Below are 26,164 nucleotides of genomic sequence, written 5' to 3' on the forward strand. Positions count from 1 at the left end.
GCCCCCCCCCCAGAGCAATATACCTATCCCATGCATGGCTAAACCCCCTCACGGTATTAACCTCTACCACCTCTGCTGAGTGGCTGTGCCACGTATCCACGAGCCTTCTCAGTAATGTAAGAGAAATCCGTTCTTCTTCGTGACGTCGATTTATCATTTATTTAGTATTTCTAAGGGTTGGGTGAACTCGTTATACGGAGCAGTATCCTTGCTCCTTGGAGAGTGTATCGGGGGCCACGCGGGAGCTCCGGTACTCAGACTTCCGTATCTTAGCAACGCGTTTTGTTTTAGTCACCCGGGTAATCGGGGGGGGGGATATATATATATTAATCATTTATTGCCACAGGGCCCCCTCATATCAGCCGCTCAGGGTTTGTTTAAAGCAAACCCTGCAGAGAAGGGGTTAACTGTATTGTATTTTTTATGCAATACCTTGGTTTTCATACGTTTTGTATTATTTGTTTTTTGCATTATCACACTAAATTATTGAAAGTTATAGAATGCCTGGGACTTAATGTCCTATTGAGCCTAAGGGTTAGTGGCGAGGGACTTGCCTAGGACTTCCTGACTTCTGCCATAAAGCAGTTAGCGCACCGTGGTTACTGACCAGGGGGTGGCACCCGGAGACCGTACCCGGAGTCTTCCTGAGTGGATGGAAGGCAAATATTAGGATAGTTAGGAAGGGGGTCCGACCTGGGAGTCACCCCCCCCCCGCCAAATGATTCTATCCCCTATAGACTACACTACAACCTATAGACCGCAGACAGACACAGAGACCATAATCAGTCCTTTTTCATTCAGGAGCCGTATGCCTACCCCATGCATGTTTAAATCCCCTCGCTGTATTACCCTCTACCACTTCTGCTGGGCGGCTGTTCCACTTATCTACCCCCCATCCTTACATTACCTTTGGTAATGCCAATGAAAGGGTTACTGACGCATTGACCATTATTTAATTTTTTTAACTTATTTTTGTATTTTATGCCCAAAGAAAATGTTCTTTTTTTCCTCCGTTTATAAAGAAGGATTATACCTCCGAAGTCTGCTCCCTGACTGTTTGCAGCTGGGATAGAATCGTCTCCGTACTACCTGTTTTTCTCTTTTATCCGAGGCGCGGGGGGTGTGGGGGCTGCAGCAGGAACAGAACATCGCGCTGCTTCTCAATTAATTCTGCCCTGGATGCAGGCGGAAGATGAGGAATGGCGTGGGGACCGTTACCACGGCAACCCCTGTCTAAAACTCGCGCACAATTCATTTCCGCACCTCCCCTTACAGACTGCGCTCTCTCCTATAAACCTCTACTGCCCTCCCCTTCCAGAAAAATCACCCGCAGCTGCCTTATCCCTGCATACAGTAATATAACCCCGGCGCTGTATACAGTAATATAACCCCGGCGCTGTATACAGTAATATAACCCCCCAGCGCTGTATACAGTAATATAACCCCCAGCACTGTATACAGTAATATAACCCCGGCGCTGTATACGGTGATATAATCCCGGCGCTGTATACGGTGATATAACCCCGGCGCTGTATACGGTGATATAACCCCCCCGGCGCTGTATACAGTGATATAACCCCCCCGGCGCTGTATACGGTGATATAACCCCGGCGCTGTATACAGTGATATAACCCCCCGGCGCTGTATACAGTGATATAACCCCCAGTGCTGTATACAGTAATATAACCCCCCAGCGCTGTATACAGTAATATAACCCCGGCGCTGTATACAGTAATATAACCCCGGCGCTGTATACAGTAATATAACCCCCCAGCGCTGTATACAGTAATATAACCCCCAGCACTGTATACAGTAATATAACCCCCAGCGCTGTATACAGTAATATAACCCCGGCGCTGTATACAGTAATATAACCCCGAGCGCTGTATACAGTAATATAACCCCGGCGCTGTATACAGTAATATAACCCCGGCGCTGTATACGGTGATATAATCCCGGCGCTGTATACGGTGATATAACCCCGGCGCTGTATACGGTGATATAACCCCCCCGGCGCTGTATACAGTGATATAACCCCCCCGGCGCTGTATACGGTGATATAACCCCGGCGCTGTATACAGTGATATAACCCCCCCGGCGCTGTATACAGTGATATAACCCCCAGTGCTGTATACAGTAATATAACCCCCCAGCGCTGTATACAGTAATATAACCCCCCAGCGCTGTATACAGTAATATAACCCCCCAGCGCTGTATACAGTAATATAACCCCCCCAGCGGTGTATACAGTAATATAACCCCCAGCGCTGTATACAGTAATATAACCCCCAGCGCTGTATACAGTAATAACTCCCCAGCGCTGTATACAGTAATATAACCCCCAGCGCTGTATACAGTAATATAACCCCCCAGCGCTGTATACAGTAATATAACCCCAGCGCTGTATACAGTAATATAACCCCCCAGCGCTGTATACAGTAATATAACCCCCCAGCGCTGTATACAGTAATATAACCCCCCAGCGCTGTATACAGTAATATAACCCCCAGCGCTGTATACAGTAATATAACCCCAGCGCTGTATACAGTAATATAACCCCCAGCGCTGTATACAGTAATATAACCCCCAGCGCTGTATACAGTAATAACTCCCCAGCGCTGTATACAGTAATATAACCCCGAGCGCTGTATACAGTAATATAACCCCCCAGCGCTGTATACAGTAATATAACCCCAGCGCTGTATACAGTAATATAACCCCCCAGCGCTGTATACAGTAATATAACCCCCCAGCGCTGTATACAGTAATATAACCCCCCAGTGCTGTATACAGTAATATACCCCCCAGCGCTGTATACAGTAATATAACCCCCCAGCTCTGTATACAGTAATATAACCCCCCAGCGCTGTATACAGTAATATAACCCCCCAGTGCTGTATACAGTAATATACCCCCCAGCGCTGTATACAGTAATATAACCCCCAGCGCTGTATACAGTAATATAACCCCCAGCGCTGTATACAGTAATAACTCCCCAGCGCTGTATACAGTAATATAACCCCGAGCGCTGTATACAGTAATATAACCCCCCAGCGCTGTATACAGTAATATAACCCCAGCGCTGTATACAGTAATATAACCCCCCAGCGCTGTATACAGTAATATAACCCCCCAGCGCTGTATACAGTAATATAACCCCCCAGTGCTGTATACAGTAATATACCCCCCAGCGCTGTATACAGTAATATAACCCCCCAGCGCTGTATACAGTAATATAACCCCCCAGCGCTGTATACAGTAATATAACCCCCCAGTGCTGTATACAGTAATATACCCCCCAGCGCTGTATACAGTAATATAACCCCCAGCGCTGTATACAGTAATATAACCCCCAGCGCTGTATACAGTAATATAACCCCCAGCGCTGTATACAGTAATATAACCCCCAGCGCTGTATACAGTAATATAACCCCCAGTGCTGTATACAGTAATATAACCCCCGGTGCTGTACACAGCGGAATGTGTTCATTCACTCTGAGACTTAGAGGGGGAAATCCTCGTTGTCGTCAATAATAACTTTTATTTATTAAGCATCAACATATTCCGCAGCGCTGTAGAGTTTAAATTTGGGTTATCAAGGATATAGCAACAATAGAATAAAGTTACACTTAATTTTTTTCCATAAAGTGTATTTATAGCATTGTCGGAAATGGATACAAACTATCCCCTACTCTGAATACATTTAAATGATCTACATTGTATATATTTAGAATACGGGAATGGAGAGTGACCGCTGGCCAGCCTGGAGTACGGCTTCCCAAAGTATAGTTTCTCCCGCTGTAAAGACCCAAACCTTCATCAGTCGTTGGTTTCGTCTTAGATTCAGGAGCCGTATGTCTATCCCATGTATGTTAAATACCCTCACTGTATTGCCCTCTACCACCTCTGCTGGGAGGCTGTTCCACTTACCTACCACCCGCTCAGTAAAATAAAACTTCCTTCCATTCTGTCCAAGCCTCTCGTTTGAGATTGTGGCCTCTCGTTCTGGCGTTTCTCCTCCTTTGAGATGATGAATTGTCTGCCAGGTAGTCCTCGTCCTGTCCTCTGGCCGACATTCCAGATACGAGTGATTTATACTGAGTGTTTCTGTTGAAATATCACATTTTGTTGCTCACAAAACTACTAAAAATATCCTTTATCAGACATTTTATCGTCGTCCTTCCAGGCGTCTCGTTGCCTGACGACACCGGTGAATGATGGGCTCTTATAATTCACTTCATCCCATCGGCTGTAAGAGTAGCTCCTCGTACATATTACTCAGGCAGGTATTATATAACATCATCTTTGAAGGCTATGGAGAACTTCACCTGTACAAACTCCCACTCAATGAGTATGGAGATGGTCAGAGGGCATCCAGGTTCATTTGGCGGGGTCGGTACTTGGAACAGGCTCCCAGCAGAAGTGGTAGAGGGTAATACAGTGAATGTAAACGTGCGTGGGATAGGCATACGGCTCCTGGATCTAAGACGAGACCAACGACTGAGAGTCTAGGTGGGCCGAATGGGGCCGATCTGCGGGCAGATTCTATGTTTAAACCGCAACTCCAAGACTCTGAGGGAACCTCAGATGCTATGTGATGTCATCAGAATATGTCATAGAATAACAGCTGTTGCCTTGGGTTTTCATTGGCATTCTGTTAATGGTGGTGCCATCAAAGCTACTTGCATTCGCTGATCATATAACTGTCCTCTCTTCACCAGCTACCCCCCTATCCATACAATTTCATTGGCCACAGCAGCCGCCATAGATTAAATGAAAATATTTGGGGGATGGGAGAATAGAGTGCTAGCCTGTGCACACGGGGTGGGCCGCACTCTCATGTACCGTCATCTTAATGTCTTTTTCTTTAACGTGCGTAGAATGTTGCTTATTAAATTCATTATATTTATTGATAATCGGCGTGTCTGGGAACTGACTCTTGAAATATTAACCCCTTATTAGCCCATCGTGACGACTCTTTGTAGTGACTCGTCAAACGTGTAAGCATGTGTGTTTTTTTGTGTTTTTGCATGGATATGTAAGTGTGTGAGCATGAATGTGTAAGTGGCATGAGAGGGAGTGTGTGAGCATGAATGTGTAAGTGGTGTGAGAGGGAGTGTGTGTGAGCATGAATGTGTAAGTGGTGTGAGAGGGGGTGTGTGAGCATGAATGTGTAAGTGGCGTGAGAGGGGGTGTGTGAGCATGAATGTGTAAGTGGCGTGAGAGGGAGTGTGTGTGAGCATGAATGTGTAAGTGGTGTGTGAGCATGAATGTGTAAGTGGTGTGAGAGGGGGGGTGTGTTAGCATTAATGTGTGAGAGGGAGTCACTAGTTTTCTTTGATGAAATTATTGTTTGTTATTATTACCCCGAAAAAAATAATGTTTTAAATAATATTTTTTTTTTAATAAAGCGCCTTCATATTCCTCAGCGCAGTACAATCAAGAAATGATGGCTTTTGGTTGCTCTTTATTTTCTTTTTTTTATGTTATAAAGCACCAGTGTTGTTGAGTTTGAAGGAAATAACTATTAGGGACAGCCTAAAAAAAATGTAAAAAAAAATAAAAATTTTGGGGTTGTTGATGGGAAAGAAAAATATGTCCACACTCTTCGGAACGTGAGCATGGAGCTCCTTTCCATATAACTGGGGCCCACTTGTGGCTTTATGGCCAGACCTGATGGCCGAGGATATGACTGTAGACCCCATAGCAGTCTGATTTTATAAGAAGACAGAGAACCCTCAGTTCTCCAACTTGTTCACAAATGTAATTTTTTTTATTTTTTTTAATACTGGAAAGAACTACGGATATCACAATCCTCCATGGGACCACTTATTGGAACACTCATCAGAAATAGCGAAACGTTGTGTCTCGTTGACTACCGTGATGTCATAACAGCCTCTCACAAAGATGATGTTCTGCTACATTTTAGTCTGGTGTTACTATACATTAAATTAAATAGGGAGAACATAGAAACCTAGAATCTGCTGGCAGATCGGCCCCCATCCGGCCCCCGGCCAGTTTCTCCTGCTGTAAAGACTCAAACCTTAATCAGTCGTTGGTCTCGTCTTAGATTCAGGAGCCGTATGTCTATCCCGCGCATGTTTAATACCCTCACTGTATTACCCTCTACCACTTCTGCTGGGAGTATGTGGGTATATGGATGGCAGACTCTGTGTGGACCACAAGAGGTTCTTCTGAGCTTTCTGGGTCCTGACACTGGAGGAGGCTGGTTTCTCCAGCCCTGAACCTTCAAGCATCTCCAGATACCCACAAGAAAGGGGGAGAGATGTGTCCACAGAACGCCTCTTCTCAAGTCATGGGAGAGACCCCGTGAAATAAAGGGTTTCATGAGGCCAGGCATGTTATGGGGGTTTGCTGATGGTCCTTCTGTATTTACGGTCTCTTTGTAGACCTTGATCTATTGTCCGAGGGACAATCCTCGCCTTACCTTCACCATTCCAAAGTATGGAAACTGTTTCCTTAAAGAAAAAAAGGAAGAGTTGTATCTTGTAACGCGGCTCAGTCAACAGAACCTCTCCAAGGTGCTGAAATACCTCCTAAGTCTCCTTTACAATGGAGCTTGTGTTTTGACGTGTAGGAAAATGTCCTGTCGTTCAACAGAAGCCGTCAATCAGAGCTACTGCAGGTTTAGATAAACCATCTAGAAAGGCAAAAAGAAGCCAGACCCTATATATATATATATTTAAATATGTTAAAGTTTTTGGGAACTATTTTGTGGGTTATATTATGTATTTTTTTACCGACCCCAAAAATTTAGGAATGACATAAATATTGTCATAAAATCATAAAGTATTATATTATTATATATGTTATATTAGCTTATATTACATTTAAAAAAATTTTGCCAACCCAAAAAGTCCAGATCTTTGGAATGATTAAACTAAGCTAAAAATCATCATTTTTAAATTCTTTATAGCTTTTATTATCATTTCTGCCATCCAAGTGTCTGAGATGTCTGTTCCGGATGCTATTTTTTTTATTTTTTTTTTGTAGCTGTGTGAGCTAATCTGATGCAAACCAGCACAAACCTGATGATGTCATAATACTATTATGCTCTATTATGATTTATTAATATGAATGTTTAGCAAATGGGCAATTTTCTGGTGATCTGCATGACCCCTATACATACCCTAAAAGTGGCCCCCAAAACCCTGAGGCTCCCTCTCTCCCCTTTGATGCCCCCTCTCTCCTCCCCTGATGCCTCTCTTTTCTAGGAGGTGAGAATGTTTGCTGGGTATGAGGGCATCGCAGGGTTCTACAGCCCTAAAAGCCCCGATAATGTGTATAGAAACAGCAGGAAATGGCTTTATACATTAAACGAGGTAAATAAACCCCATTATTCTTATTCTAGATGCCCCACTCAACAAATACCCAGCAATAGGGCACAAAGTCACATTAAACGTCTGCGTAAAGCCACACCCATGACCATGCCTGTAACCACACCCCTTAACCCAGACACGCCCCTCGTTGGCCATTTACAATATTCAAAGTTGTGGCTACAGGAGATAATAGAACGATGGAGACTCGGTATGAAGTGAGGTCATAAGAATATAAATGGTGAAACGCAGTGCTCTATGATGTCATTCTGTTTCATCAGGGATCCCGCGAGCGGCGGCGGCTGCCTATATAATGTATATAGCCATGTAACGCAGCACGTATGGTACAAGTTCAAATATTCATCCACATCGTGTGGCTCACGCAGCGGCAGAACGCGCAGCATCTCTTCATTCACTAAGCTCCAGGTCGCATTATCCAATGTGTTAATTGTGCGCATGCTGCTAATTAGGGCGCAGCATACAAAGTGATATCTGTTGTGTAATGTGTTTACGGAAACATGTTTATGGCGCAGACTGCAATGGAATGAATTATTCGTATAGATTTTTTTTATACGTTTGCTCGGTAATCTGCTGTAGTTCATAGATTGATGTTCACATGTTAACCCCCGAAGTGTAGTGGCGTCTTATTGGACTTTATCGCACCTGGTTCTTCACATACATGTGCCTTTTCTCTTGCAGGATATGAGAAAACATGTGTTCCTGACCCTCCTAGACACGGAACAGTCCTACGTGGAGTCTCTGCGCACGCTGATGGAGGTACAGTGCCGTGTTATGTCCGTATCCTATATGCTGATTGGTCTGGTGGTGAGGTTGGGGGGGGGGGGGGCGTGGCAGAGTTGGTGCTCCTCCGCTGCATCCACTCTGCTGATCTTCAAGTAGGGGTTTACAAGTCTTACATGAACACAGGTGGACCTCCCAGAAGTATGGAAGTATCTGAGGTCCCATGTTTACAGATTCCTCCCCTGTTCGTGTTGCTGGTGTAACCGGCATACCGTTCCCCTACCTTCTTGAACATTGGAGCAGATTTTCCTGCTCAAGATATGAAAGTCCTGGCTGGTTAGAGGTTTGTGGTTCAGATGATGGTTTGAAACATTGAGTCGGCATCAAAACCCCACAGGTCTTCCGCTTTACTCACGCTGGTTCCGCCACCAACATGTTGAACGGCTGTTTGGATTAGTTCTGTTTCTCGGAAGAATTCGGTCTTTTCTTATTTACTTAACATATTTCTCTCCGGCATTAACATGTTTATTAATGTGTATAATGTGTGTGTGTGTATATATATATATATATATATATATATGCATCATATCGCTCAATTATAAGACGACCTCCAAACTTTGGATCTTAATGAAATTATTTTTAAAAAGCCTGAATATAATTCATATATAATTAAATATTGGACAAAACCACTGTTTGCTTTTTTAACTTTCATTCATTCATTCACTCTGACTCTTTCTCATGTCAATGTCTCCAAATCATATCCTCCTTTTGTGTCCCTGTCTCCTTTTTTTCACGGCTCTGCTCCTTCTCTTGCCTCAGAAGAACAAGAAGAGGCAAGAGACTAAGCGGAGCAGCGGGAAACAAGACAGGGACGCGGAAGCGCACAGCAGAGAAGGTAGGGAGACATTGAGAGAGAGAGCGTGTGAATGAGAGTGTGAGTGACAAGCCCTGAGGTTAGCCGGCTGTGCCAAGGATCTGAGGTCTGAATAAAAGATGACTCCGATTATAAGACAAGATTGTTTTTTCAGATGATTTTTATCTTTTAATCAAGCAAATATTGTGTGTGTATATATATATATATATATATATATATATATATATATTAAAAAAAAAAAAAGAATGAGTATTGCAATATAAAATACTTTTTAATTGGACTAATATTCCATTTTAAAGCCTTCTTTTGAGCCTTCGAGAGTATTATATATATATATATATATGTGTTTATGATATATATATATATATATATATATATATATATATAATGTACAAGGGTGAAGACAGCAGGTCTGCTAAGGAATAGTCTAGTTATATTTTCTATGCATGTCAGAGTGTATTTTACACGGACCCCAATGCATGTGAATCGGTGCAGGTATTCTTTCTGACTCCTTTAGCTCCTCCCCCAGCTGCCTGTAATGGAAGCAGGAAGTATTCGTACGTACACTTCTCGCACATGCTCAGTAGAGCACTCACCGAAGCAGCAGCTAATCACACGTATGTTAACAGAGCAGTGTTCAGATAGCATACGCGTGATTGGCTGCTGCCGCTCTCAGTCTTTTCTGACTAGAAGGGGGGTTCTGAGCGTGCGCACGAAGCGTACCATGGTATGCTCCCTGTTTTCAGCGGAGGCAGCTGGGGGAGGAGTTAAGCGACAAACTCATTGATAACTATAGAATGCCAGGACCTATTTCCATGCCGGAAAAAGCACCGGATTCCGTGCGAATTAGACCCAGTATACACTTAACGTGAAAATGGGCTGAAATGCTCCTTTAATGAAGGAGCTGGGCAGATCATGCAGAAGATTCTTCGTTATTGCTGACAGTGGAAAGTTACCAGTACTTTTCCGGCTTCCAATTGTATTTTCACACTTAAAGTCCAAAGAGCTCATGAAGCCGCCGGAGGTGAATTCTCTGAGCAGATTACCAGCTTTAGCTTTTCTATATAGCTCTGTGCCGGTAGCCTGCAAAACATTATTTATTATTTATTATTATTAATATTTATTATTGTAATTAATTATTAATATGTATTATTAATATGTATTATTATTTATTATTATAATTATTAATTATTATTAATATCTATTATTATTATTTTGGATTATTACAGCCAATTATTTCGAGCATCCTTTCAAAGCCTATTATTGCCGTTGTATCGCAACAATCTGCAGTATTCCCAGAAATGTAACTCGGAATGTAAGAATACGGAATATTCCAATAGTCAAATATATTATTGCTTCAAATTATTTGCTATTATATTTAAATAAAATCAATATAATAACAAGAATGGAAGTATTCCTTAAAATGCTATTATTTCTTCTAGTTGCCATACCTTAGTTTATCTGTGTTTAGCCGGACCACGTGATCACACCAAATCCATCCGGCTTTTTCGGTGCGCCATGTGATGTAGTTAAAAAATAAAATTGTGCTGCTGAATGGAAACAGAATACATAGTATGTATTTTTAAGGCCAGAGTCAGGAGCCATATGCCTATCCCCTCCCTCATTCTATTAGTTCCTACCACTTCTGCTGGGAGGCTGTTCCACTTAACTACCACACTCTGACCCTCTAGTTTTAGGGGTCCACCTGCAGTACAGAGCACCGCTGACTCTGTGGTGCAGTAGACAGAGATCTGTATATTTGCGCCTTTTTGGGGGTACAAATAAACGCAGCCCACGGCAGGCCCCCCAAAAGGTGCCATTCCACCCCAAAGGTAAGCCTGGGCTCGTGGCCGTTGCCCTGTACACCCCGTGTCAAAGACGGCACTGAAAGCAACACATTGTATTCATTATTAATAACCTGGCAGACCTTCAAGGTCTCGTTCTCCGCAGCACCCGACACCGCTGTGCAGCGCCATCGTTCCCATAGTAACGCTGCATCATGACATCGTAACGAAGGCTGCGAAACGCGTGAGCCGCGCTCACCCCTGGGTACAGTCACCTCGCCGAGTGTAAAATGGCTGTTGCAGTTTTATATAGCCCTGGCGCCCCGCTAATAGTCGCACCTTCACGGCTCGTAGAATTCCACGACACTGTGTAACAAGTCTCCGGGGGTTTCTGTTTTTTACATCATCTGTTCCACTCGGCGCCCCGCTCGCTCTTAATAAATCTGACTGCTATCACCTTTACATTCGTCAGAATTGAAAGCATAGAAACATAGAACCTGCCGGCAGATCGGCCCCATTCGGCCCCCGTCTAGTCTGCCCGTTTCTCCTGCTGTAAAGACTCAGATCTTAATCAGTCTTTTAGTCCTCTGTTCTCTAAAGGGTTAATAGGGTAATTTCCTTCCAATTAAGCGCAGATACGTTGTATTGGGATGTTAATATTCCGAGGCAGACTGTCCCTGGAAATCGCTTTTTGAAAGCTGGTCGCCGACTAAAATCGGTACGTTTCCTACACGTCAGGTGTTAAATGGCCAAGGTGGCCGCCGCGGCCCGGAGTCACCGGACCAGAAGCAGTCCACGTACCTGGCGGAGGGTGATCTCCGCTAATAAATATTATTATATGAGCGGCCCGGACGGAGCTTTCATCGCTTTCCAAGAGGCCCGCAGAAAAGTAATCGACCGCTTCTTTAAACCGACTATCTGTTTGATCTTTCAGGAATTTCTCCCTGGGCAGATCGGGCAAATTCTTGCAGCCTGACGTTTAACCCTTTTTTATGTCGTGGACACAACACAGGAGTGGGGCAGAGATTGTCTTCCGTTGTGTACTGCGCCGCGGAATATGACGGCGCTATATAATCCAATAAATAATAATAATACAGTCCTTTTATGGAATCTCACCAGAGAGTAACCGGTGTCGTAAGGGGTTAACCATTGCTAGGTAACAATTGTGTTTTCTTCTCTTTTACACTCATTTAAGAGAGAGGGCGAATCGCGCTCCTCCCCATCTCACCGAAAATCTGCATGCTGCTTTCATTCACCTCGTTCTCGCGCTTACGGATTTATCTGTCCCGACGGCTGAGAACATGATGTCCAGAGGAAATCGTCCGGCGGCCTGCGTGTACCAGGAAGAGGGGACGCGGTCTGACAAGCTGCCCTTTAACGTACCAACAAAGAACATCTCGTTAGAGCACAGAGAGAGCGGGAAAGAGAGAGAGAGATGGGAAAAAGAGAGAGAGAGAAAGAGAGGAGAGGGAGAGAGAGACTGATGGAGAGAGAGGGAAAAAGAGAGCGGGAAAGAGAGAGAGAAGGGAAAAAGATAGGGGGAGTGAGAGAATTGAGAGGGAAAAAGAGACAGAGAGAGAGAGAGAAAGAAAGACAGAGAGGAGGGAGTGAGAGAAGAGAGAGAGGGGGAGAATGTTTGGAGCTGTCCTCATTGCAGATCATTTAAAGGGACACTCCAGCCATAAAATGTACTTGAATGCGTATCATAGCTGCGCGCCCCTTTAAAGAGACCCTCCGGCGTCCCCCCAGCATCCTGAACCAAGAAATCTGGTTAGAAAGCTTTAATGTGCATTCATTATACCTACAGAGCAAATAAAAGGGCCCCCACGGAAAATAAAAGGGCCCCCACGGAAAATAAAAGGGGCCCCCACGGAAAATAAAAGGGGCCCCCACGGAAAATAAAAGGGGCCCCCGCGGAAAATAAAAGGGCCCCCGCGGAAAATAAAAGGGGCCCCCACGGAAAATAAAAGGGCCCCCGCGGAAAATAAAAGGGCCCCCGCGGAAAATAAAAGGGCCCCCGCGAAACATAAAAGGGCCCCCACGGAAAATAAAAGGGCCCCCACGGAAAATAAAAGGGCCCCCACGGAAAATAAAAGGGGCCCCCGCGGAAAATAAAAGGGGCCCCCACGAAACATAAAAGGGGCCCCCGCGAAACATAAAAGGGCCCCCATGGAAAATAAAAGGGCCCCCACGGAAAATAAAAGGGCCCCCATGGAAAATAAAAGGGGCCCCACGGAAAATAAAAGTGGCCCCACGAAAAATAAAAGGAGCCCCATGGAAAATAAAAGGGCCCCCACGGAAAATAAAAGGGCCCCCACGGAAAATAAAAGGGCCCCCACGGAAAATAAAAGGGGCCCCCGCGAAACATAAAAGGGCCCCCATGGAAAATAAAAGGGCCCCCACGGAAAATAAAAGGGCCCCCATGGAAAATAAAAGGGGCCCCACGGAAAATAAAAGTGGCCCCACGAAAAATAAAAGGAGCCCCACGGAAAATAAAAGGGCCCCCACGGAAAATAAAAGGGCCCCCACGGAAAATAAAAGGGCCCCCACGGAAAATAAAAGGGGCCCCCACGGAAAATAAAAGGAGCCCCACGGAAAATAAAAGGAGCCCCACGGAAAATAAAAGGGCCCCCACGGAAAATAAAAGGGGCCCCACAGAAAATAAAAGGGCCCCCGCGGAAAATAAAAGGAGCCCCCGCGAAAAATAAAAGGAGCCCCATGGAATATAAAAGGGCCCCCACGGAAAATAAAAGGGCCCCCACGGAAAATAAAAGGGGCCCGCGGCAGTAAAGTGCATGTTATGGCCGGAGGGTCCCACCCTATAACTTACCGTACAGGTACAGACATTTCATACAGTATGCTATACATTATCATATATACCAAGTGTCCTTGTTTAGTTTGAGCAGTCCTTATTTTTCACGTTGCTTACAATCATGAATCCCCCCAATGTTTGTGAGGCATCTAGAAGAAGAATAATTGGGTTTATTTACCCCGTTTAATTTATAAAGCCGTTTCCTGCTGTTTCTATACACATTATCGGGGCTTTTAGGGCCGTAGAACCCTGCGATCCCCTCATACCCAGCAACCATTCCGACCTCCTAGAAAAGAGGGGCATCAGGGGGAGGTAAGAGGGGTATTAGAGGAGAGGGGCATCAGGGGAGGAAAGAGGGGAAATCAGATACTGGGCCAGGCGTCATGGGCCGTGAATGTTGCTACACGTGACACGTGGGGATTTCTGCTAAGTACGTGGCACGTGATGCTCTGCATGTGCAGAGCGTCTCGCCTCCTCCGTAAAGCTCTCTCTCCAGTCATCACACAAAGGAGACCCGAGAGATCACGGAACGCTTTGTCTGCAGCGGCTGCTCCGTGTACCGCCGAGCCGTGTTACACAAATAACGGCGTTTCTTGCGGGTGAAACAATGTATCCACGCTGAGCCGTTCTCATAAATACCGTCTACAGTCACAGGGATTGGTTTTGATGGATTACCGTGTGAGAATATCTTGCAGATTGTTTGCTGTTCCACTAAAAAGAACACTAGTGCCCTCTCCAGTATGATAAAGGCGAACTTTTATAAAAAATATTTCACTGTTTTCTTCATATTACAGTTCCAGTTTTTGCCCCATAATACAAGATTTCCAGGCAGCTGCATATCAGCCGTTTGTATGATTCTCGCTCTGTTATCTGAAAAATATCACATATTACTGTATACAGCGCTGGGGGTTATATTACTGTATACAGCACTGGGGGTTATATTACTGTATACAGCGCTGGGGGTTATATTACTGTATACAGTGCTGGGGGGTTATATTACTGTATACAGCGCTGGGGGTTATATTACTGTATACAGTGCTGGGGGTTATATTACTGTATACAGCGCTGGGGGTTATATTACTGTATACAGCACTGGGGGTTATATTACTGTATACAGTGCTGGGGGGTTATATTACTGTATACAGCGCTGGGGGTTATATTACTGTATACAGTGCTGGGGGTTATATTACTGTATACAGCACTGGGGGTTATATTACTGTATACAGCGCTGGGGGTTATATTACTGTATACAGTGCTGGGGGGTTATATTACTGTATACAGCGCTGGGGGTTATATTACTGTATACAGTGCTGGGGGTTATATTACTGTATACAGCGCTGGGGGTTATATTACTGTATACAGCACTGGGGGTTATATTACTGTATACAGTGCTGGGGGGTTATATTACTGTATACAGCGCTGGGGGTTATATTACTGTATACAGTGCTGGGGGTTATATTACTGTATACAGCGCTGGGGGTTATATTACTGTATACAGCACTGGGGGTTATATTACTGTATACAGTGCTGGGGGGCTATATTACTGTATACAGCGCTGGGGGTTATATTACTGTATACAGTGCTGGGGGTTATATTACTGTATACAGCGCTGGGGGTTATATTACTGTATACAGCACTGGGGGTTATATTACTGTATACAGTGCTGGGGGTTATATTACTGTATACAGCGCGCTGGGGGTTATATTACTGTATACAGCGCTGGGGGTTATATTACTGTATACAGCGCTGGGGGTTATATTACTGTATACAGCACTGGGGGTTATATTACTGTATACAGTGCTGGGGGTTATATTACCGTATACAGCGCGCTGGGGGTTATATTACTGTATACAGCGCTGGGGTTATATTACTGTATACAGCGCTGGGGGTTATATTACTGTATACAGCGCTGGGGGTATATTACTGTATACAGCGCTGGGGGGTTATATTACTGTATACAGCGCTGGGGGTTATATTACTGTATACAGCGCTGGGGGGTTATATTACTGTATACAGCGCTGGGGGGTTATATTACTGTATACAGCGCTGGGGGTTATATTACTGTATACAGCGCTGGGGGGTTATATTACTGTATACAGCGCTGGGGGGTTATATTACTGTATACAGCGCTGGGGGGTTATATTACTGTATACAGCGCTGGGGGTTATATTACTGTATACAGCGCTGGGGGTTATATTACTGTATAGAGCGCTGGGGGGTTATATTACTGTATACAGTGCTGGGGGTTATATTACTGTATACAGCGCGCTGGGGGTTATATTACTGTATACAGCGCGCTGGGGGTTATATTACTGTATACAGCGCTGGGGGGTTATATTACTGTATACAGCGCTGGGGGGTTATATTACTGTATACAGCGCTGGGGGGTTATATTACTGTATACAGCGCTGGGGGTTATATTACTGTATACAGCGCTGGGGGGGTTATATTACTGTATACAGCGCTGGGGGGTTATATTACTGTATACAGCGCCGGGGTTATATTACTGCATACAGCTCTGGGGGTTATATTAGTGTATCCAGCGGTGGGGGGTTATATTACTGTATACAGCGGTGGGGGGTATATTACTGTATACAGCGGTGGGGGGTATATTACTGTATACAGCGCTGGGGGGGTTATATTACTGCATACAGCTCTGGGGGTTATATTAGTGTATCCAGCGGTGGGGGGTTATATAACTGTATACAGTGCTGGGGGGGTTATATTACGGTATACAGCGCTGGGGGTTATTGCTGCCCCCCCCACACTAAATGGTGTATACAATCTACATGCGAAAAAAGCCATATTCCTAAAAATGTATCCAGCTGTAGCAGGACATGGAGAGGGTGGTAGATAAGTGGAGCAGCCTCACAGCAGGAGTGGTGAAAGCTGTTATAGTGAGGGAATTTAAACACATTAGGGTGGATCCTTTCAGATCTGCCTCTTTGCCAGGGAGCATGAATAGGCCGTTGTCTTCTTGTAAGTGTTCCGAGCCGTGCGCGAGACAATACACATGTGACACGTGCCCAAGAGCATGCCGCGCAGCACAAGCTCATTTACCAACAAAACATTGTGGTTTGACCTCAGAAGATCCGAACATCCTTCGGTCCAAACACTGGCTCCCTTTGTAGCTTCTCAGTTCGCGTGCAGACCAAGAGCCGTGTCTTCTGGGGGTATCCGAGGCGGCCGGGGGTATCCGAGGCGGCCGGGGGTATCCGAGGTGGCTGGGGGTATCCGAGGCGGCCGGGGGTATCCGAGGCGGTCGGGGTTATCGGGGGCGGTCGGGGTTATCGGGGGCGGTCGGGGTTATCGGGGGCAGTCGGGGGTATCCGAGGCGGTCGGGGGTATGCGAGGTCTTTGCTAACGTTCCCCCAATAAGGTCTATTTTTATAACCAATTTATATGGTGTCGGTGGGGTGGTCTTCGTTGAAGCTGGACCTTTTTGTATGAGCCGGTTGGTAGGCCCCTCCCAGTTCCTCATATAATATATAATATAATATATAATATAATATAATATATAACGAGCGATGCGGGTCGAGGATTATACGGCTTCAGGGAAATGATTTGCGATTCAATAAAATAAAGGAACAGAACAAGGTGATGGACGCAGAAATCTGAACGCAACGGGGGTCACTCGCAGGCAGCCGGGGGGGGTGAGATTGTAATATTTATCAGGGGGTCTCACTTTCGGGAAGTTCTATTTATAGACATTTTTATTAAAATTTAAAAGCTTTTTAAAAAGGTGTTAAATGGAGAGACTGAGTTCTTGTAAAAAGTAACTCGGCGATCAACTAATTATGTAGAAAGACTGCTCTACTTCTCAGGAGGCAGGATGACGGAGGCTGGGAGAGAGGAGGGCAGGATGACGGAGGCTGGGAGAGAGGAGGGCAGGATGACGGAGGCTGGGAGAGAGGAGGGCAGGATGACGGAGGCTGGGAGAGAGGAGGGCAGGATGACGGAGGCCGGGAGAGAGGAGGGCAGGATGACAGAGGCTAAGAGAGAGGAGGGCAGGATGACAGAGGCTAAGAGAGAGGAGGGCAGGATGACGGAGGCTGGGAGAGAGGAGGGCAGGATGACGGAGGCTGGGAGAGAGGAGGGCAGGATGACGGAGGCTGGGAGAGAGGAGGGCAGGATGACGGAGGCCGGGAGAGAGGAGGGCAGGATGACAGAGGCTAAGAGAGAGGAGGGCAGGATGACGGAGGCTAAGAGAGAGGAGGGCAGGATGACGGAGGCTGGGAGAGAGGAGGGCAGGATGACGGAGGCTGGGAGAGAGGAGGGCAGGATGACGGAGGCTGGGAGAGAGGAGGGCAGGATGACGGAGGCTGGGAGAGAGGAGAGCAGGATGACGGAGGCTGGGAGAGAGGAGGGCAGGATGACGGAGGCTGGGAGAGAGGAGGGCAGGATGACGGAGGCTGGGAGAGAGGAGGGCAGGATGACGGAGGCTGGGAGAGAGGAGAGCAGGATGACGGAGGCTGGGAGAGAGGAGAGCAGGATGACGGAGGCTGGGAGAGAGGAGGGCAGGATGACGGAGGCTGGGAGAGAGGAGGGCAGGATGACGGAGGCTGGGAGAGAGGAGGGCAGGATGACGGAGGCTGGGAGAGAGGAGGGCAGGATGACGGAGGCTGGGAGAGAGGAGGGCAGGATGACGGAGGCTGGGAGAGAGGAGGGCAGGATGACGGAGGCCGGGAGAGAGGAGGGCAGGATGACAGAGGCTAAGAGAGAGGAGGGCAGGATGACGGAGGCTAAGAGAGAGGAGGGCAGGATGACGGAGGCTGGGAGAGAGGAGGGCAGGATGACGGAGGCTGGGAGAGAGGAGGGCAGGGTGACGGAGGCTGGGAGAGAGGAGGGCAGGATGACGGAGGCTGGGAGAGAGGAGAGCAGGATGACGGAGGCTGGGAGAGAGGAGGGCAGGATGACGGAGGCTGGGAGAGAGGAGGGCAGGATGACGGAGGCTGGGAGAGAGGAGGGCAGGATGACGGAGGCTGGGAGAGAGGAGGGCAGGATGACGGAGGCCGGGAGAGAGGAGGGCAGGATGACGGAGGCTAAGAGAGAGGAGGGCAGGATGACGGAGGCTAAGAGAGAGGAGGGCAGGATGACGGAGGCTGGGAGAGAGGAGGGCAGGATGACGGAGGCTGGGAGAGAGGAGGGCAGGATGACGGAGGCTGGGAGAGAGGAGGGCAGGATGACGGAGGCTGGGAGAGAGGAGAGCAGGATGACGGAGGCTGGGAGAGAGGAGGGCAGGATGACGGAGGCTGGGAGAGAGGAGGGCAGGATGACGGAGGCTGGGAGAGAGGAGGGCAGGATGACGGAGGCTGGGAGAGAGGAGAGCAGGATGACGGAGGCTGGGAGAGAGGAGAGCAGGATGACGGAGGCTGGGAGAGAGGAGGGCAGGATGACGGAGGCTGGGAGAGAGGAGGGCAGGATGACGGAGGCTGGGAGAGAGGAGAGCAGGATGACGGAGGCTGGGAGAGAGGAGGGCAGGATGACGGAGGCTGGGAGAGAGGAGGGCAGGATGACGGAGGCTGGGAGAGAGGAGGGCAGGATGACGGAGGCTGGGAGAGAGGAGGGCAGGATGACGGAGGCTGGGAGAGAGGAGGGCAGAGTGGAGAAGGGGCGGATGATGAAGACTGAGAGAGAGAGGAGGGCAGGATGGAGGATGATGGGAAAGAGGAGGCCAGAATCATGGAGGCCAGGCACAAAAAGGTGATTGCAGCCCCAATAGTATATCCTTTTGAAAAGTGCAAATATCTCCCTTTTGGGTCATTTCACTAAAGATTATGGCAATGTGAGCCGGCAGCAGGGTCAGGATTCCAGGAGCTGATTAATCTCTGCCAGCCGGGAGCGAATCCCAACTCCCATCAACTGCAGCGCAACAACAACTCAGGGATCTATTACCCAGGGATTCCATCTCCCCTCCTCGTCATGGGATATGGCTCAGGGGTGCGAGGGGGCAACGGATACCTACGGGACTCTGTGTCCGAGTAATAGCTATCTCTCTAACTGAGCGGGCAGTAAGGGGGTCGGGAAGCTGTATATTATATCACCGGCCAGATCATTAGAGGCAAAACAACCTGCGGAAATGTACAATTTTATCCACAACCCAAGAAATGTTTAAAATTAATAAAAAAAATACATTTATTAAATAAATAATAAAATAATAAATGTGTTAATCCAATAAAAACAAAAGCTGCAATAATAAAATATTAACTAACAATAATAACAATAATAATAATAAAAACAATAATAACAACAATAATATTATTATTATTTATTATTATAATCGTAATCCTGATTTATGGCTTTAGATGACTTTTCGTGTCTCTTTTTCCTCCCCGGCAGGGTTACATGAGGCCCTTAAAGCAGCCGGAGAATTCCTTCCTCTGCGACCCTTCCTTGGTGGATGAAATATTCGATCAGATACCGGAGCTGCTGGAACATCACGAGCAATTCCTGGAGCAGGTCCACCAGTGCGTGCACAACTGGGCCGAGATCCAGACGGTGGGAGACGTCCTAGGCCAGTCTGTAAGTAGCCTGGAGCATACCTTCCAACAGTCCTGGTGTTCACAGGACTTTCTGGCCTATAAAAAACACATTCGCACCCGCTTCTCCTGCTGTAAAGACTCAAACCTGAATCAGGAGCCGTGTGTCTATCCCATGCATGTTTAATCCCCTCACTGTATTACCCTCTACCACTTCTGCTGGGAGGCTGTTCCATTGATCCACCACTCTCTCAGTAAAGTCCATTTATACGTGGATCCTGTTAAACCTTCCGTGTGCGAGAGTCATTTTAATATAATGTGCGGGACTCTGTGCCAAAATACCTCTCACATACCCGGGATTTCCAGCAATGATTTATTGCCAGGTCTGATTTCAGTTTAACCCTTTCCCTGAATGATCTCCTCTCGTACCGGAGAGGCAGTTGTGTAAGGAGTTTAGCCGGCAGTGTGAGATACCCCTCAGCATGCATCCAAAGAGAAGCTGCTTTGTTACAGACATGGTTACCGATCCAGTCACCCTGCCCTGCGGTAAATCAGAAAGCTGGGGTATGATGTCATACTTCTCTGCATCAATAAATCACAAGGGAGCCACGCGGGAGCCGCAATCAATGCCTCTGATCATATTCTAAGGTGCAGCTTGTGCACAGTTACTTCTACACACACACTCACCAACACACACTCATCTCGCACACACACTCATCTCGCACACACACTCATCTCACACACACACTCATCTCGCACACACACTCATCTCACACACACACACGAGCAGATTTTGTCATTACAAAAACATGGAATGGATCAGAAATCCAGCGCAGACGGGGTTAATGCTTTAAATGACTATTGTAGCGTAAAACAGCTGATTTTTAATGGAATCTCTTCATAGGCGTACAGAGGCCCCTTATCACTCCCATCACTCCTGTGTTCCAATGGCCCTTTATCACTCCCATCACTCCTGTGTTCCAATGGCCCTTTATCACTCCCATCACTCCTGTGTTCCAATGGCCCTTTATCACTCCCATCACTCCTGTGTTCCAATGGCCCTTTATCACTCCCATCACTCCTGTGTTCCAATGGCCCTTTATCACTCCCATCACTCCTGGGTTCCAATTGCCCTTTATCACTCCCATCACTCCTGGGTTCCAATGGCTCTTTATCACTCCCATCACTCCTGGGTTCCAATGGCTCTTTATCACTCCCATCACTCCTGGGTTCCAATGGCTCTTTATCACTCCCATCACTCCTGGGTTCCATTGGCCCTTTATCACTCCCATCACTCCTGGGTTCCATTGGCCCTTTATCACTCCCATCACTCCTGTGTTCCAATGGCCCTTTATCACTCCCATCACTCCTGTGTTCCAATGGCCCTTTATCACTCCCATCACTCCTGTGTTTCAATGGCCCTTTATCACTCCCATCACTCCTGGGTTCCAACGGCCCTTTATCACTCCCATCACTCCTGGGTTCCAATAGCTCTTTATCACTCCCATCACTCCTGTGTTCCAATGGCCCTTTATCACTCCCATCACTCCTGTGTTCCAACGGCCCTTTATCACTCCTGTGTTCCAACGGCCCTTTATCACTCCCATCACTCCTGTGTTCCAATGGCCCTTTATCACTCCCATCACTCCTGTGTTCCAATGGCCCTTTATCACTCCCATCACTCCTGTGTTCCAATGGCCCTTTATCACTCCCATCACTCCTGGGTTCCAATGGCCCTTTATCACTCCCATCACTCCTTGGTTCCAATGGCTCTTTATCACTCCCATCACTCCTGGGTTCCAATGGCCCTTATCACTCCCATCACTCCTGGGTTCCATTGGCTCTTTATCACTCCCATTACTCCTGTGTTCCAATGGCCCTTTATCACTCCCATCACTCCTGTGTTCCAATGGCCCTTTATCACTCCCATCACTCCTGTGTTCCAATGGCCCTTTATCACTCCCATCACTCCTGGGTTCCAATGGCTCTTTATCACTCCCATCACTCCTGGGTTCCAATGGCTCTTTATCACTCCCATCACTCCTGGGTTCCAATGGCTCTTTATCACTCCCATCACTCCTGGGTTCCAATGGCTCTTTATCACTCCCATCACTCCTGGGTTCCATTGGCCCTTTATCACTCCCATCACTCCTGGGTTCCATTGGCCCTTTATCACTCCCATCACTCCTGTGTTCCAATGGCCCTTTATCACTCCCATCACTCCTGTGTTCCAATGGCCCTTTATCACTCCCATCACTCCTGTGTTTCAATGGCCCTTTATCACTCCCATCACTCCTGGGTTCCAACGGCCCTTTATCACTCCCATCACTCCTGGGTTCCAATAGCTCTTTATCACTCCCATTACTCCTGTGTTCCAATGGCCCTTTATCACTCCTGTGTTCCAACGGCCCTTTATCACTCCCATCACTCCTGTGTTCCAATGGCCCTTTATCACTCCCATCACTCCTGTGTTCCAATGGCCCTTTATCACTCCCATCACTCCTGGGTTCCAATGGCCCTTTATCACTCCCATCACTCCTTGGTTCCAATGGCTCTTTATCACTCCCATCACTCCTGGGTTCCAATGGCCCTTTATCACTCCCATCACTCCTGGGTTCCATTGGCTCTTTATCACTCCCATTACTCCTGTGTTCCAATGGCCCTTTATCACTCCCATCACTCCTGTGTTCCAATGGCCCTTTATCACTCCCATCACTCCTGTGTTCCAATGGCCCTTTATCACTCCCGTCACTCCTGTGTTCCAATGGCCCTTTATCACTCCCGTCACTCCTGTGTTCCAATTGCCCTTTATCACTCCCATCACTCCTGTATTCCAATGGCTCTTTATCACTCCCATCACTCCTGTGTCCCAATGGCACGTTGTGTTCGCTGATCCAAGTTTAAGTTTAAAAGGATAATTGATGGTTAGAAAATCCATGAAAACAGCGAAGTGACCCTCTGAGTGATAGTGTGCGTGCGTGCGTGCGTGTGTGTGTGTGTGTGTGTGTGTGTGTGTGTGTGTGCGTGCGTGCGTGCGTGCGTTCGTGTTTTAGGAAGAATGAGGCATTTAGGTGTTGCTGTAAAGCGCCGGTCGGCAGGAGATTACTCGGATTGCCGTTTATTACCTGCATCGTACCAATAAATAGTTTCATTGAATAGATCGCTCCCGGTTATAACACAACGTGCAGCTGGAAGCCAGCGCTGTTTATGATGCGTGTTGTTTGATATAGCGCCATCATATTCCGTATCGCTGTTGCTCCTTTGTATAGCGCGTTGCGGGTACACAGGGGGGTTGGTAGAGCTCGGTGCGTAGCCGGCGTGGTTAAGCGTTGGAGCCGCTGCCCGCGTTGTTTGGCGGGCTGTCTTGTCCCGGCACTGGCTGTCTCTTTAGACTCCTCCTTTGGACCGTCTCCCGTCGGTAATGGAGCGCGGCGTGCCTGCGCGCTCAAGAGCTTTTGTTTGAAGCGTCTCCAGGCGCTCCGTCCCGAGTGTTCTTCTGAGCACATTTGCTTTTCTTTGGCCGCTTTTTTTAGGGGGGTCCACGGTCCGTTAACTAGTTAAATGCCAGAGCTGGTTGAAAAATCACTATCGTCGTCATGGGGACTGCCTGCCATATAACAAGACGTCGTCAGTTTGGGGGGGGGGAATGCATTTATTTGTTGCTGTTGCTAAGCAACATCCGTTTGGTAGCATTCAATCGTGTCCATACCTTTTAGATTCTTTAAATATTAACCCTTTAATAGCCCATCCTGACCCGACAAATGTGCCTAATTCTGGTCCTCATGGGAACCCTGACTCATCATTATTGGCCCCAATACCTGGGATTGGCCCCCGCAGGCTTTGTGCGGCCCCTGTCTTTATGTTTGTTTCGGGGCCCAGGACTTGTGATGTTGGCCCCTGTCTATAGATTTTTTTTTGAGCTTCGATAGAATAGACTTGTTTTTGTGATACTTAATAAAATGGGTGAAAATCCCTCGTTTGAGACGATTTTGCCCGTTCCGTGAGCAGAATGAATCAGTGGCGTCTTTCTTAAACTTGGCTGAGTGCCCCCCTTAAATTCATTTCTCCCTCTTTTGCATTCATATGCATTCTTCATTGCTGGTGACCCCTTAACATTATTCTCATGGGGGGCCGTAGTGTGTTTGATGTTATTAAAGGAAAAAAAAAGGTTTCTAGGTTTCTGCGCATGGGCGCCAGCAGCCAGTTGGTGATGCAAAAAAGGATCGCCCCGGTCTCAGAGCTTATTATTTAGTGTTCCTTGGGATTCCCAACCGACCATTACAGGTCTGACTCTGGGCTGGGGTGGTATCACCGTAGAGGTCAGTGAGTTGAGGCTCCCATTGGGAAAGAAGCTAAAATGTGTTTTTTATATACAGTTTTGTAAGGAAATCCTGGTGACGATCTACTCCGCGTACATCGACAACTTTCTCAACGCCAAGGACGCCGTGAGGGTGGCCAAGGAAACCAGGCCGGCGTTTCTGAAGTTCCTGGAGGTTTGTCAGTGAAATAAAGTCTTTCTACTTTCGAATTTTATCATCGTCCAATCACAGCTTCCACACCCTGATACCCCCTCTCCGAACCTAATTCCCCTCGCTCCTCCCCTGAGTCCCCTCGCTCCTCCCCTGAGTCCCCTCTCTCCTCCCCTGAGTCCCCTCTCTCCTCCCCTGAGTCCCCTCTCCCCTCTCCCCTCCCCTTTACCCCTCTTTCCTCCCCTGATGCCCCTCTTTTCTAGGAGGTCAGAATGTTTGCTGGGTATGAGGGGATCGCAGGGTTCTACTGCCCTAAAAGCCCCGATAATGTGTATAGAAACAGCAGGAAACGGCTTTATACATTAAACGGGGTAAATAACCCCCATTATTCTTCTTCTAGATGCTTCATAGTGCTCACCTTTGGTGATTTATGTGATCCAGAGGACAAAGGACAGTAAGCCACATACCAGTCAAATCTGTTAGTGAGATAAGCGTGTGTTCATGTATGTAGCGTGTTCTATAAGTGATATATATGTGACCTCAACCAATTTATTGTAGCGATGAGTCCCTAAAACTCTAGAACCGCCCAAGTGGCTTCCAACACGGGGAGAATGCGCGCTGGCCGTATGGTTGGCCCTGTTGGGCCCAGGTTACGATTTAACCCTTTCCTCTCCCGTTCCAGCAATGTACGCGGGAAAACAAGGAGAAGCAAGCGCTCTCCGACCTGATGATTAAACCCGTCCAGAGGATCCCGCGCTACGAGCTTATCGTCAAGGTAAGAGATCTAACAGGACGATCGGACACCTTCCCCTCCAGTAATCTGCCTCTTTTCATTCATTTCTCATTAAACACCCAATTTTTCCCGTCTTTGGGAGGAGCCGAGAGCGCCCCGCTCGTCTCACGCCTCTTAAAGCTGCAGTCCCACCCGGTCCACGCTTTTATAACTACATCCAGCGCTAGAGACAGCGATTCCAATACCGCTGGAGCCGCAAATCCTTCCAGAAATATATATTTTTAATTAACATAAAAACCTTGGGTCCCTCTTTTTTTTTTTTTTTTTTTTTTTTTATTCAGGAACACTTAATTTTCATGGGGTACGAACAGCAGGCAGTGATAGGTTGTTGCCATGTCAGCGGAAAAGTCTTCGTAAATGGGTTTTGTGTAGTTTGTACTCAATAGAACGTTCAGAGGAAATAATAAAATGACAGATCTGCTAAACCGTGTTTGCTTAAGAGTGCGATTTAATGGTTTGTATAAAAAAAAAATGATATAAATCAATAAGTAATTAAACATGAAACTGCAAGTCAGGATTCAGCCAATGAGCTGACAGCGTCACGGTACACGCCCCCCTTGTGGCCATGTATGGTAATAAAGATGGGGGGAACATTGGCCCCCAAACCCCAATCCAGTTTTGGGGGTTCTGGTGAGAAGACGATATGGGGTTTAGGATGAAAGTCAACCCGGAATCCCGTAATGTTGCTGGACTTTGATTGGCTAGACGCGGTTGTTACGTTGTATCCATGTACCGAATTTAGTATTATAATAAAATGTAAAATCTGATTTTAAATTATTCTTTGTCATTTAACTCTTTGAACGTTACAAATATCTATATCGTGATATACAGTCCATCAAAACCTTGAGCAAGAAGCCCCGTCTAAACTCATTACT

The 26,164-nt window shown here is 47.0% G+C and overlaps 1 protein-coding gene across 1 annotated transcript in view; it reads left to right on the forward strand.

Moving 5' to 3' along the window:
* LOC149281178 (rho guanine nucleotide exchange factor 17-like) overlaps positions 1-26,164 on the forward strand; it is an 82,670-nt gene that overhangs the window by 39,850 nt on the left and 16,656 nt on the right. The window contains exons 2-5 of the mRNA XM_089499536.1: positions 8,037-8,114; positions 19,888-20,070; positions 24,404-24,520; positions 25,179-25,271. Of these exons, the coding sequence (XP_089355662.1) occupies positions 8,037-8,114; positions 19,888-20,070; positions 24,404-24,520; positions 25,179-25,271 (471 nt within the window). The remainder of the gene's footprint in view (positions 1-8,036; positions 8,115-19,887; positions 20,071-24,403; positions 24,521-25,178; positions 25,272-26,164) is intronic.

Source organism: Sceloporus occidentalis, unplaced genomic scaffold, assembly GCF_023333645.1.
Source record: "Sceloporus occidentalis isolate IW3139 unplaced genomic scaffold, rSceOcc1.0.p SCAF_137, whole genome shotgun sequence".
Classification (NCBI taxonomy): domain Eukaryota; kingdom Metazoa; phylum Chordata; class Lepidosauria; order Squamata; family Phrynosomatidae; genus Sceloporus; species Sceloporus occidentalis.